The sequence below is a fragment of the Manihot esculenta genome, chromosome 10 (genome assembly GCF_001659605.2).
Source record: "Manihot esculenta cultivar AM560-2 chromosome 10, M.esculenta_v8, whole genome shotgun sequence".
NCBI lineage: Eukaryota > Viridiplantae > Streptophyta > Magnoliopsida > Malpighiales > Euphorbiaceae > Manihot > Manihot esculenta.
In genome coordinates, this window is record NC_035170.2 from 9,100,936 (window position 1) to 9,114,153 (window position 13,218).

General features: G+C 33.1%; 2 protein-coding genes across 2 annotated transcripts; one reads left to right on the forward strand and one right to left on the reverse strand.

Moving 5' to 3' along the window:
* Positions 1-710: 710 nt before the first annotated feature.
* On the reverse strand, positions 711-3,430 carry LOC110624171 (COP1-interactive protein 1-like). The gene is made up of 2 exons (XM_043960665.1): positions 3,337-3,430; positions 711-3,193 (listed from the first exon to the last, which is right to left on the reverse strand). The coding sequence occupies exons 1-2, from the start codon at positions 3,428-3,430 to the stop codon at positions 732-734; spliced, it is 2,556 nt and encodes an 851-aa protein (XP_043816600.1). The 3' UTR covers positions 711-731.
* Positions 3,431-11,076: 7,646 nt separating this feature from the next.
* On the forward strand, positions 11,077-12,538 carry LOC110624674 (uncharacterized protein At3g28850). Its single transcript, XM_021769906.2, has one exon. It carries the CDS (start codon positions 11,171-11,173, stop codon positions 12,275-12,277), a length of 1,107 nt encoding a protein of 368 aa, XP_021625598.1. The 5' UTR covers positions 11,077-11,170; the 3' UTR covers positions 12,278-12,538.
* Positions 12,539-13,218: the final 680 nt, after the last annotated feature.

Genomic DNA, 13,218 nt, shown 5'->3' on the forward strand with positions numbered 1-13,218 from the left:
TTTTTATTCCATTGTATTTAAAATTCTCCATTTTTATTTTTATTTTTTATTTTTATTTTATTTTTATTTATCCAATAGAATTATTCTCCTTCCTGTCTTTGTGAGATCAACCTGATCACCGCCATTAAAGTGCTGCACTATATGCATTCCAATAAATATTTAGGGATTTAAAAGTTACTCTTTACCCGGTCCTCTGTGATTATGACTAGTTTATCAAATAGCATTTTATAATTTTTGGATATTTGGTTTTCTAAATCAGTATATGTTCGGTCTTTTTTCTCTCCTTATGGAATGGTCTATCTGCATTACTGATTAATTTTTCTAAAGATTTTACACGTCATCAAAACATGTCTGAAAGAAATGAACGCTTTTCCTAAGTTTCTGTTTGACATGACCATGACCATAAACATGTCTGAAAGAAATGAAGGCAGTATATAATCATGAGAAGGCTACAATAAGCTTTTGAAGAATTGTATATTTTCAAGCACAAACCCGATCTTGACCATGAATTCTTTACAACCTGGTATTTCGTGAACAAATGCAAACAAGCTTTGCTATATATGATAACTAGCAGTAATATTCATCCATCACCTAAGAATGTTGATATTGACAATGCCCTTTTCCTTGGCCACAAAAGACCAAAACGAATCTGCTTGGGTAAGAAATACTGACTTCTATGCTGCCCTCTGGCCTCTCACTGACATCTTCGACAGAATTTCTCTGAGATAATCTCAGTGGCTTCTGTGATATTCAATCCACAGGCACAGCTGCCTTATTGCCTCTCTCTTTTCTTCCCCCAGGTCTAGTATACCTTTGTCTTTCTCTTTCATTATTATCTCCAATTCTGATACCTTTTTCTCCAATTGGCTGACAGCTTTAGTTAAGTTCTCCTTCTCACCTTCATCCTTTCTTATCTTAGCCTCTAGTTGTTCAATCTTCGCTCTCGATGTCGATTCTCGTTCTTTTGTAACTTGCAGTTGTACTACTAGATCACCTACTTCTTTTCCAAGTTGTTCCTTATCATTCTTCATCTCAATTACCTTATTCTTTGCAATCTGAATCTCATTTGAGATTTCCATAATACGATGTTCATAGCTTTTGCAGTCATCTTCAAATTTTAGGGATAAGGCCTCTACTCCTCTTAAAGTACTTTTCACTTTCTCTGAGGCATCAGTGACCATCCTCTGGCAAGCTTCCTTGGTAGCAGCTATTGTCCTCGACTTTGTAGCAATCCTTTCCTCCAGCACTTTCAGCTCTCGCTGGAAATTTGCTTCTGCTTTCCTAAAGCTCTCTTCCTTCTCGGTTAGTAACTGTTCAGTGACTCGGAGCTTCTGGTTTGACAACCGGAGCTTAACTTCAATATTTTGGAAATGATCAACCAAAGTATTGAGTTCATCTCCCTTTACTTTGAGATCTCTTTTCAGGTTCTCAACTGTTTCTTCCAATTCTGCTACTATCTGATCTTTGGAACCCGCATTCTTCTGAAATTGTGCTGCCATTTCTTCTACTTTCCTTTCAACATCTTTTCTCTCCTGGAACCAACCTTCTACCTGCTTGTACTCTTCACTCAGCTTCCTGTATGCCTCCTCTTGTTCTGCCAGCATCTTTTGCTGATCTGCAATTTTGCTCATCAACTCAAACTTTTGATTTTCCATTCCTATCAGGCTTTCTCTAAATTGCTGTTTCTCTTTCTCAAGTTGTAATTGCAATTGGTTTTTCTTAGCCGGTAAGGAATCTAATCCCAGTTTCAGATTGTTAGCCTGCATAATTAAGGCCATTATCTTAGCAAAAGCTTCATTCTCTCCTTTTTCATGTCTCTCCTGGAGAGCCAAAAACTCTAGCCCCCTCTCCTTTAATGTTCTTTCAAAATCAAGAAATTTATTCTGTAACCCTACCATGTCCTCTCCTAGCCGTCCATTCTCCTTGATTTCAGTTCTTATTTGCTCTTCAAGATAAGCCTTCTGGTTTTGTAAATTCTCCACCTCCAATTCCAGATGTTTCATTTGCCCTGTCAAACTTTCTCTCTCTTCAAGAATTCTCCGATAATCTTCAGTCTTGTGTGCTGTCTCCTCTTTCAGATTTTCTATTAGAACCAGAAATTCTGAGATTTCCCGAGTTTTCTCCTCCAGTTTCACTTCCAGTTCAGCTTTCTCATTGCCTATGGACTCCTGCTGCTGTTGTAACTCATTAACTTGATCCATCAGACCCTTGACTTGAATTGATGTTTCATCAGCTTTACTTGCCATCTGTTCTTCCAACTCCACTTTTTGGGTGTATAAACGTTCCAAGTCTGCTAGAAGAGTGTTGACTTGTGCTGTCAGGCTTTCTTTCTCTAGAGTCATATCGTCCAATCTTGAATTCTGTTCCAAAACTGATGAGGCAAGAGATTTATTTGACTCCTCAGTATGTGTCAATCTCTGGCTTAAATCTGACACTTGCAGCTCAGCAGATTCTAGTTGCTGCTTCATTCTGGCAACTTCTGCTCCAAAGCTTTCTTGTTGTTGCTCAAGAACTACCTTTTCTTCTTGCAGGTGATTAGCAATGGTTTTCAACTCTTCTACTATTTTCTCTCCCTCCACAATCAAGTCGTCCTTATCTTTGCTCATCTCCTCCAATCTCTTGTTCAGTTCTGCTTCCACATTGCCAGAAGCATCCAGGTTTTGCTTCAACTCTCCATTCTCAACCAAAAGTTTTCCTTTTTCCACACCTAATCTTTTAACTTCAAACTTCAACTTTCTAATGATCTCCTCTGTTTCTTTTATTTTGCTTAAAGCTGTCTGATGTTCCAAATTTAAAGCTTCCTTTTCTTCATTAGTAGCTATCAACTTACTCTTCAGTTCAACAACTTCTAGATTTGTTGTTTCAAGTTCGTGCTTAAGGACATCTACTATCTTCTGATCTTTACTTTTGAGTTTCCCATTTTTATTTCCTTTGCCCTTGGAAGAATGATCGGATTCTGATTCTGAGCTTGATGAAGAAGAGGTATCTGCTCCTCGTTTCCCATGAAATTTATTTCTTAGCTCTCCAGTCAGATGATCATATTGTTCGTAGAGCAATTGATACTGGTTGTGGAAATCCTCAATTAGCTGAACCAGAGATTCTTTCTTGGAGTTTTCTCCTGAGAGCCCATCTTTTTCTTTAAGGTCTTCCTCTTTGAGAAGCTTCAAGATCTTCTTTACTTTGTTCTCAATTTCTGCAAGAAAGCAAGAGACGTCATGAAAATTTGGAAAGTATCTTAACTCTTAAGCTAATCATTGTTCATTAAATTTTCAGAAAGCGAGGCCACTGTCATAACATCAAAAAGAAGTGCTTGAACTCACTGATAGAGGAAATCACCTGTTTTAGTTCCTTTTAGCTGTTCACCTTGCTCTGGATCAATGTGACAGCCAAAGAATGACTTTATAGATTCTCTCCAGTGTCGCTTTTTCATCTTCTCTTTGAATTTTCAATATTCTCCTGGCACCCAAATTTTAAAATCTGCAAAGCATGGTGAATACAATTTTCATATCTCAGAACTCCATAATTCAGTGCAAATCATCTTTTCCAGTTTATCAAATTTGATGCAAGCATAAAGAGTTGTAAAATTGCAAAGCTTGAAGAAGAGACCTGATCGATAAAATGCAAGCAAAATGGAGGCTAGTTCATGAAAAGGTATGCTGTAATGCTGAAATAATGTTTATGCAGTAATGCTATTAAATAGGTAAGGTTCATGTTCCAGTATCCATCATTGAGGAAGAAGTTATGGCTAACGTCTTTGACAACTAGGTACCCAACTGAATATCTATCAACTAATGAAGCATGGATAAAGGTTCAACTACTTCCATAACCAAATGGAAGTGCTTACAATCTTGTTCTAGGCAGAAGACAGCGTTGTTACATTGGAGGTTGCAACCAACGGACAAACAAAATCAGTTAACGTGATTCACAGCTTTGAGAAAAAGTGACATCGTGGAATCCAAATGTGCCGTGAAACTATAAGGGTACGTTTAGGACAACAGTTTTGTTTTTTTTTTTCTATTTTTAAAGAAAATTATAGTTTTTATCTTTTTACAGAAAATAAGAAAAAATATATATATAAAAACTTGTTTTTGCCTGCAATAATAAAAAATGTTTTCTAAGTAAAAAAAATCATAACTTTCCATATTAAATTGTTTAAAATTATATCTAAAAACTTAGTTGCTTTACTTTTAAAAATTTTTACCTTGTAAGAACATAATTAATTTTATAACTGTAGATCAATATCTTTTGATTTAACGGTTGAATATAACTGATAGAAATCGGTTGAATATGATTGGCTCAATTCTTTGTGGATCCTACCTTTTTTTAAGCCTTGTAATTGATCATACCTTTTATTTTTCTCAATTGTGTTTGACAGATAATTTTTGTAATAATTTAAGGGATGCCAAATCCTTATATGTCTAAAAATAGAACGTGTTTTTTTTATAAAATAAGATCCAAAAGTAAAATGTAATAAAGCCATTAGTCCAATAGACCAATAGAATGGATGCATTTAGATCTTCTAAATTTTGATGTTCAAAAAGAAAGAAAGGAAAGGGTCTGTTTCCTGAGGCTGCTGTTATGGCAGTCAAGAAAGGTAAGACCGGCATAACTTGTTTTCAGTGTGGCAAATCTGGTCATGTCAAGGCTCAATGCTATAGACTCATTGGATTTCCAGCGGATTTTAAGGTCACAGAGTCAAGAAGTGGTGCACCATCTAGAAATAATTCTAACCATTTGTCAAGATCTTCTGTTCAACAGGTATCTTCTGCTAGTAATGAGACTACAAGTCAATTGAATCTTTCCAAGGAACAACTCCAAAAACTCATGACTCTTCTCAATGATCAAAATTCAAAAAGTATCAATACTTCCTCTTCTCCTCCTCCTCAAAACTCACAAGTTAATGCAGCAGGTATAGTATCTAGTGTTCTTTCTTCTCATACAGTTCATCACAATTCTAAGTCTTGTTCAAGTCACTCATGTTGGATTGTTGACACTGGGGCTACTAATCATATTATCTATGATGCTTCATTATTTATGCACTCATCACCGGTCAATAATTCCTTTGTCTCTCTACCTAATGGACAAAAGGTTCAAGTTGAGTCCATTGGTTCTGTGCAACTCAATTCAAGTCTAATTCTCAATGATGTGATGTTTATTCCTGCTTTCAATTTCAATCTCCTGTCAGCAAGCAAGTTGATTAATTCACAGCATGTATGCCTTCTTTTCATGAATGATCAATGCTTGATCTAGGATCTTTCCATATGGATGATGATTGAATTAGCTAAACAAAGAGGTGGATTATTCTACTTAGAATAATAGTCAATCACTTACTCAGGTCACTGTTCCACTGTTTCTGCAACTAAACATACTTTTGAAGTATGGAACCATCGTTTGGGGCATTCATCTGATAATAAACTTTCAGTTTTACAGTCCAAGTTGAAATTTTAATGCAATAAATCTATTTGTCCTTGTGAGTCCTATCATAGAGCCAAGCAAAGGAGATTATCCTTTCCTCAACACATTCCTGAAACCACTTCCCTCTTTGGATTAGTACATATGGATGTTTGGGGACCTTACTCTCAAAAGGATATCAATAAAAATCACTATTTCTTGACTGTTGTAGATGATTTTTCCAAGTCTGTGTGGACATTTCTCATGTAAACCAAGTCTGAAGTATCTTTTTTTATACCTCAATTTTGCAAGTTTGTGCAAACTCAAATTCATATATGTGTTAAACAAATAAGGACTAACAATAGAAGTGAATTCAATCTAGAGAATTTCTTTGCATCTAGTAGTGCTATATATCAAAGAAACTGTGTTTACACCCCACAACAGAATGGAGTAGTACCAGAACATACTCATTGTGGCCACAGCACTACTATTTCACTCACAACTACCTTTGCATTTTTGGGAACCTGCAGTTTTGACAGCTACCGATTTGATCAATAGAACTCCTATGGCTCATCATCACAACAAGACTCCTTATGAGATTCTCTTTGGCAAACCTCAGTGAACATTTGAGATCCTTTGGCTGTTTATCCTTTGCTTCTAACATTCTTGCCCACAGAACTAAGTTTGACTCAAGGTCAAGAAAATGTGTATTCATTGGTTACTCAAAAGGGGTTAAAGGGTACAGGCTTTATGACTTAGATACACTTCATTTGTGTCCAGAGATGTTGTTTTTTTATGAAGAGAATTTTCCATTCAAACAAGACCAATATTCAATTTCTAATGATTCTCTAGAGTTCCTAATCTTGTCCTGCCTATTATACCTAGTTCAAATCACACAATTACAACCTTGAAGTTAATGTTCAATCACAACCTACTGGTATTGAAACTATTGCTCCTCATCCATAGACTATTGAAACAAATAGTTCTATTGATTCACAAATTGTTGAAACTATTGATCCTCATCCATCACCTGCTCCCTTACCCTTGCCAACGGTAAGGAGAAGTTCTAGAGCTTCTAAATTACCCACATACTTGCATGATTATCATGTTCAGCTACAAAATCATTCAAATGAATCATCCTCATCCTCTGTCACATCTCATCCCATTCAGAGGTTTCTCTCTTATCACAAAATTTCTCCTTCTTATAAGTCTTTTATTTTAAATGTCTCTACCACATATGAACCTCAGACATACCACAAACTGTTCAATTTTCTCACTGGAGGGAAGCTATGAAGACTGAACTTGATGCTTGCACAAAACAAGGTTGGTGGCTAAAAGGTATACTTAAAGTGCAAGATTTGATTTTCAAGAAACCTTTAGCCTTATGGCTAAACACACCATTGTAAGAGCTTTCTTGGCTTTAGCATCTATTCAAGGTTGGCAGTTGTCCTAAATGGATAGCAGTAATGGATTTCTTAATGGTGAATTGCATGAGGAAGTATACATGGACCTTCCCTTAGGTTATCTGCCTCAAAGGGAGTGTAAAGGCAGTCATGAAGGCCATTCTAAACTAGTATGAAAGCTTCAGAAGTCTTTATATGGCCTGAGAATAGGCTTCAAGGTAGTAGAATCTTAGGTTTATAAAATGTCTCTTGCAGGAAGGGTTCGTTCAGTCAAATTCTGACTATTCTTTGTTCACTAAACACACTCAGCTTAGATTCATTAATGTTTTGGTTTATGTAGATAATATCATCATTGCAAGCAAAAACAGACAATTGATAGAACAGTTTAAGAAGACTTTGAGTTCTCATTTCAGATTGATGATTTGGGAAAACTCCAGTACTTCCTTGGTCTTGAGATTGCCAGGTCTTCTCAAGGCATTGCCATTACACAAAGAAAGTTTGTTATAAAAATATTAGAAGAATTTGGAGTTCTTAGAGCAAAGCCTAGTTCAGTACCAATATAAGTCAATACCAAGTTGACACATGGTATGCATCTGCCTCCGCTGCTAAGTATAAAATATTGGTTTATTTTCTTTTTGGCAACAAATAAAAAATATGACTAAAATTATTGTTTTATTAAATATATAATAAATTTTTTATTAAAGTAAATCATTATATATTGTATAAAAGTGAAAATTTTTTTTATAACAATTTTAAACTGCTGGTAAACTATTGTTTTAATAGTTTTGAGCCAATAATTTTACAATTGCTACTGTTTTAATACTGATGACCGCTGGGTTTCTTCGCCCCGGTCTGAGACCAGGCCCACTAGGGGAGCCCATAATCTGAAGGCTTCTAAGCCCACTCCAAGAACCAGGTCCAGCCCTCTCAGCTCAAAGACTAGACTCCAGTCAGTTTCTTCAATTAGGTCGGCCCAGCTCTTCCGGCCTAATGAACAGATTCCCTCTAGGCCTAGTCTTAACCTTGTCTTCCGGCCCAGCTCGGAACCAGGAAGGAATTCAGCCCGTTCGCCTTGTGAGACCATCCGCATGCGCGTCCGGGGAGAATCAGGGGCCGTTACGCATGGGGCAGCGATCTAATTTCCTCGTACGTCCATATCAACGTGACAGGGACAGATGGCCCAATGACATGCATTCTGTTACACCTCACTAGCGGACAAAAGGAAACATATAAAAGGAGAAATACACTCCTCCAGGTCTAAACTTTTTCCAGTTTTACAGAACCCTTGTAAAACCCTATTTTCTGAATCTCAGATCATCAAATAGTGTTGCTTAAAACTCTAAAATATAGTAGTATCTATTTATTTGTAATATTTTTTTGTCTTATAAGTTCAACTTATAAACTACAAAGAATAAGTTGGAGAGACCAACTTTTCATTTTGGTTCTTATACATAAATTGTAAGTTTATTTGACTGAGCATGTTACTATATTGCTTTCATTTAATTTTAAAATTTCATTATATATATTTGGGTAAATTATATTGTAGTTCCTGAATTATACTATAATTAACGGATCAATTCTTATATTTTTAAAATTAAATATTTAAACCTCTCTATTTTTATTTCGTCCAAATGTATAGTTCCTCATCCATTTTTTCGTTAATTCAAAGGTAAATAGTTGGTTAAACCTCTGAAATTTTTTTTTTTTTATAATACTCTTATTATACTATAGAACGCATATTAAAAAACTTTTATATTTAAAAACTCAAATCTTACCATTTGCATTCGAACTTACTTCCACATTATGTTTGTCTTACTTCCATTTGGAAGCACTACAAACCTTACAATATTTAGCATCTTTATATTCCTTCTAAAATAACATGCAATTATTAATAGCCCAATTGATTAAAAAAGGCTTAACATTTGCACGAATTTGCATTTTAATTCAAATCTTAGTTTTGGTTTAAGTGGTCTAATATTTATATTTTGGTACAATTTTAGTCAATTTGCAAATTCCTAAATTTGATAGTTTATGCGGCAATTTGATAATCTAGCTAGCATGAGACTTGTATTATTATTAATTTTTTTTATATAAACTAATTATCAAATGACTAAAAAAGCCAAACGTTGACATTATTTTGCATTTAAATCTAAATATTTAAATTTTAATTTAATTGGCCCCATATTTACCGAGGTAATTCTAGTCAATTTTTAAAAATCAACATATAAATAAAATATCAAATGTATTATTTTATTATCTTTTAAATATAAACTAATTTTATATATAAAAATAATATTAATTCAAACTTTTAAATAATTTATTTAATTTTAAAAATAATAATAATTTAACTATTAAATATACAGCCGATGGTTTCAACAATAAGTAAATTTTATTTTGATCAATAATTATCAAACTTTTATAATAGATATATTATTTTTAATTATTTCATATATGCTGTTATTTTGAATTAAATCTATTATAAAATATTTATAATTATTATTATAAACTAAAATTTATCACGGTTGAAAATATAATCATATATTTAACGATTAAATCGTTTATCTTTAATTTTGATTTTAAAAATTAGCTAAAATTACACCTAAACATAAATTTTGGGTCAATTTATTCAAAATTTAAATATTTGGATTAAAATGTAAAATAATACTAATATTATGTCTTTTTCGATCAATTAACTAATTAAAATAATTATAGTAATACACGTAACATGTCAGCTAAACTATTAAATTGTTACATACACTATTAAATTTAATAATTTTTAGATTAACAAAAATTGCATGTCGAATCAATTAAATTAAAATTAAAATATAAATATATACAAATATTAGATTTTTTAAATCAATTGATCTTATTTATATAAGTATCTATTATAAAAAGAACAAAATCTCAAATTATTTTCTTTGCTTTATAATATGAATAAGGAAAATTAAACATTTTAGAAAGTATTTCTTCTTTTTATCATCTTCAACGACATATTAAATCACTCATTACTACATCTTTCAAGACTTTAAATATGAAATAATTTTATCAGACAATGTTGAGCCTTTGTAACCTTCGTATAATGGCTGGTAAGAATCCCTTAAAAGTTATAAAATTTCTTTGCTTCATCATTCAATTCCTAAAAGATTAATTTATTATCACTATTAAAATCATTGAAATTGAAATAGAGATCTTTCATAATTTCTTCCATCTCATCCATACTATCATCTCTCAATCCACCATCATCATCACTTTCAGATTGAATCTCACATAATTTCTCCCCATGGTTATACCAAAAGGTATAATTCTTCATTATCTCATACAATTTTTAGTATATTTCAACTGCGTCACGAGCTTTTAAATGTATATTTCTACATTTCACATACGAGCAGGCGTTGGCAGTATTCGATTCAAACTGAAAAAATTGATCGAACCGAATTAATTTAAAATTTTAGTTCGATTTTTTATTCATTTCAGTTCGATTCAGTTTTTAATTTCAAAAATTTTAATTATTTTAGTTCGATTCTGTTTTGATTAGAAAAAATCAAAAAAACCAAATCGAACCGATTAATGATAATAGTATATTATTTTCAATCATATAAAGAGATTAGATCATATTAAAATTAGAATATTCCAATTAAATTTTAAAATATTAAAAATAAAGGATAAAAGACAAAAAAATTTATTAAAAATTTTAACAAATCAAACAGAATTAAGTCGAACCGAATTAGATCGATTCAATTTGATTTGATTTCTAATCAAAATCAGTTTTGTTCGATTTTCATAAAAACTAAAATTTTATAAAATTTATAATTTGAAAAGTTATTTTACTGATATATAATCTATTTTAATTTATTCTGTTTATAATTTGTATCGTTGATGCATGAAATTTTATTTTCTAAAAAATGAAATTAACCCTGAAATTCCCGATTTTAATTATTTTTAAAAAAAGTTACTGTGCGATTTCGCTAAAAAATAATTAAAAAACAAAAATAAAAAGAAGAAGAGAGAAGAACGGAGCAGGCCCACTCAGAATGATAAATGTACTCCAGTAAAACCAAGTAGGCCCACATACAAATTATGACCGTTATCCACTTACTGTCCCAGGTGTACGGTTATCATTTTCCTATCTGTAAGACGATTTGCGTCTTCTCTGACGGAGATAGGTTGTAGATATTTTCTTCTTTGTTCAGCCACACGAGATTCTACCCCCGTCCCCACTTCACATTTTTCGAATTTTAAAAGTAAAAGAACAGCTTTATAGCCGTTGAAACCCCAAAAACAATCAAAACTTCTCAACCTCTGCTCCAAATCTCTGCTTATTCAGGTTTGCATTTCAGATTTTCAAACCTAAATTTGGGGAAGAAAGATAGAAAGAAATGAAGGGTATGAAAGGAAAATTAGTGAAAAGGCTGAAATCAATCAAGCCAATTGGTTACTTGAAGCTTGATCGAGTTCTTCAGGTGAACGCAGTTGATGGATTCATTGAAACATTTACAAAGAGCTCAAGTCTCAGCGCTGAAACTCAGTTCATAGCCAAAGAATCAGTCCAAGAAAAAGTTGAAGAAAGGAGGGTTCTGAACCAAGAACCTGATATTATCGTTGTAGAAGAGCTCATGAGAGATCTTGAAGAAGATGATATGGAAAATGGTGATGATATTGACGATAAAGAAAATATTGGGCCTCATGTTGGGGTCAAAGGTAAGATGGAGACTTCTTTTAGACAACAAACACCTTTGTCAGAGGTTGACGTCTCATCTTTCCGGCGACCGGATTTGAATTCCGGTACCCTTTTCGACCCAAACCTTTTAGCAGCCTTTGAAGAGGCAGTGAAAGAGCATTTTAGGATGAGTGAATCAGAGAGACAAGCAAGAATTGAGAAGGAAAATCTCGAAAGAAGAAAAGAAGAAGGATCTGAGAGGGAAGCAAGAAATCTTGAAAAATGTGAAGAGGAACCTCCACCAAAATCCCGTAGAATTGAAGAAGAAGAAGAAGAAGAAGAAAAGCCTTTATTAAGCTATGATGAGAAGTGTCCTCCTGGAGGTAGTGACTCTGTAATTCTCTACACAACAACACTTCGAGGCATACGAAAAACTTTCGAAGATTGCAACAGCGTTCGCTTTCTATTAGAGAGTTTCCGGGTGATCTTCTACGAGAGAGATGTGTCAATGCACATGGAATTCAAGGAGGAGCTATGGAGGGTTATGGAAGGTAAAGCCAAGCCTCCAAGGCTCTTCATTAGGGGAAGATACATAGGGGGTGCAGAGGAAGTTCTTAGGTTACACGAACAAGGGAAGTTTAGACAACTGTTTGAAGGGGTTCCCATAGATGAATCCACAGGACCCTGTGAAGGATGTGCAGGTTTCAGGTTTGTTGTTTGTTTCAATTGCAGTGGGAGCCATAGGATTACTGAAGATAATGGATTGTCAAGGAAATGCCAGGACTGTAATGAGAATGGTCTCATAATCTGTCCACTCTGTTGCTGAAGAGAAAATGGATTTGTTCCAGCCTTTGATGAGATTCTGTTTCAGTATTTACTTGTGTTGGGGTGTTATATTCGCACAAATCATAATTCAAATTCTTTTTGTTGTAATGCTTGGAAAGAAGATGGAGTCTGAGTAAAATGTATTTGTTTGTGGATTGGAATCAGCTTTTTCCATATTCACTATGTACAATTCAAAAATAATCAACACACACTTACCTTTGTTCTCATAAATGCAAATTTTGTGAAAGTTTTGGTACATTAATTGGGTTTCTTCTTCTCTTTTTCATATACATTTTATTTTATTTTATTTTATTATTTTTTTAATCGACGATAGATAAGATGTTGATTGGTGGAAAGGTCATGGTTTCAAGCATTAGTCTATTGGGCCCAAATAAGTACAGATCCAAACCAATCCCAAGCCTAAAAACTAAACCTTGATTTAGATCCAACCCGAAGGCCAAAACCTTCTAAACTAAAACTCTTGCTCTTTCTTTATACCGCCAACACCATAGAATCAACCACATAGGTTACACAATCTCCGACGGCAGTGGCAAGTAGGGTGCAGTGTTGGATCCAAATCGAGAAAATTAATCGAATTGAATTAATTTAAAAATTCAGTTTAATTTTTTATTCATTTCAGTTATATTTGATTTTTAATATTTCAGTTATTTCAATTCGATTCGATTTTTAATTTCAAAATTTTCGGTTATTTCAATTCGATTTAATTTTGATCTGAAAAAAATTGAAAAAATCAAACAGAACTAATTAGTAATAATAATATATTATTTTCAATAATATAGAGATATTAAATTATATTAAAATTTAAATATTTTAATTAAATTTTAAAATATTAAAAATAAAATATTAAAAATAAAAAAATTATTAAAAATTCAAATCGATCAAACTAAACCAAATCAAACTGAATCAAACTAATTTGATTCA

Bases quoted from the DNA above. Each gene is read 5' to 3' on its own strand.
- LOC110624171 (XM_043960665.1), bottom strand. From the start codon at position 3,430: ATGAAAAAGCGACACTGGAGAGAATCTATAAAGTCATTCTTTGGCTGT. The intron at 3,194-3,336 runs GTGATTTCCTCT...GCTTTCTTGCAG, and splicing joins GCTAAAAGGAACTAAAACAG to AAATTGAGAACAAAGTAAAG.
- LOC110624674 (XM_021769906.2), top strand. From the start codon at position 11,171: ATGAAGGGTATGAAAGGAAAATTAGTGAAAAGGCTGAAATCAATCAAG.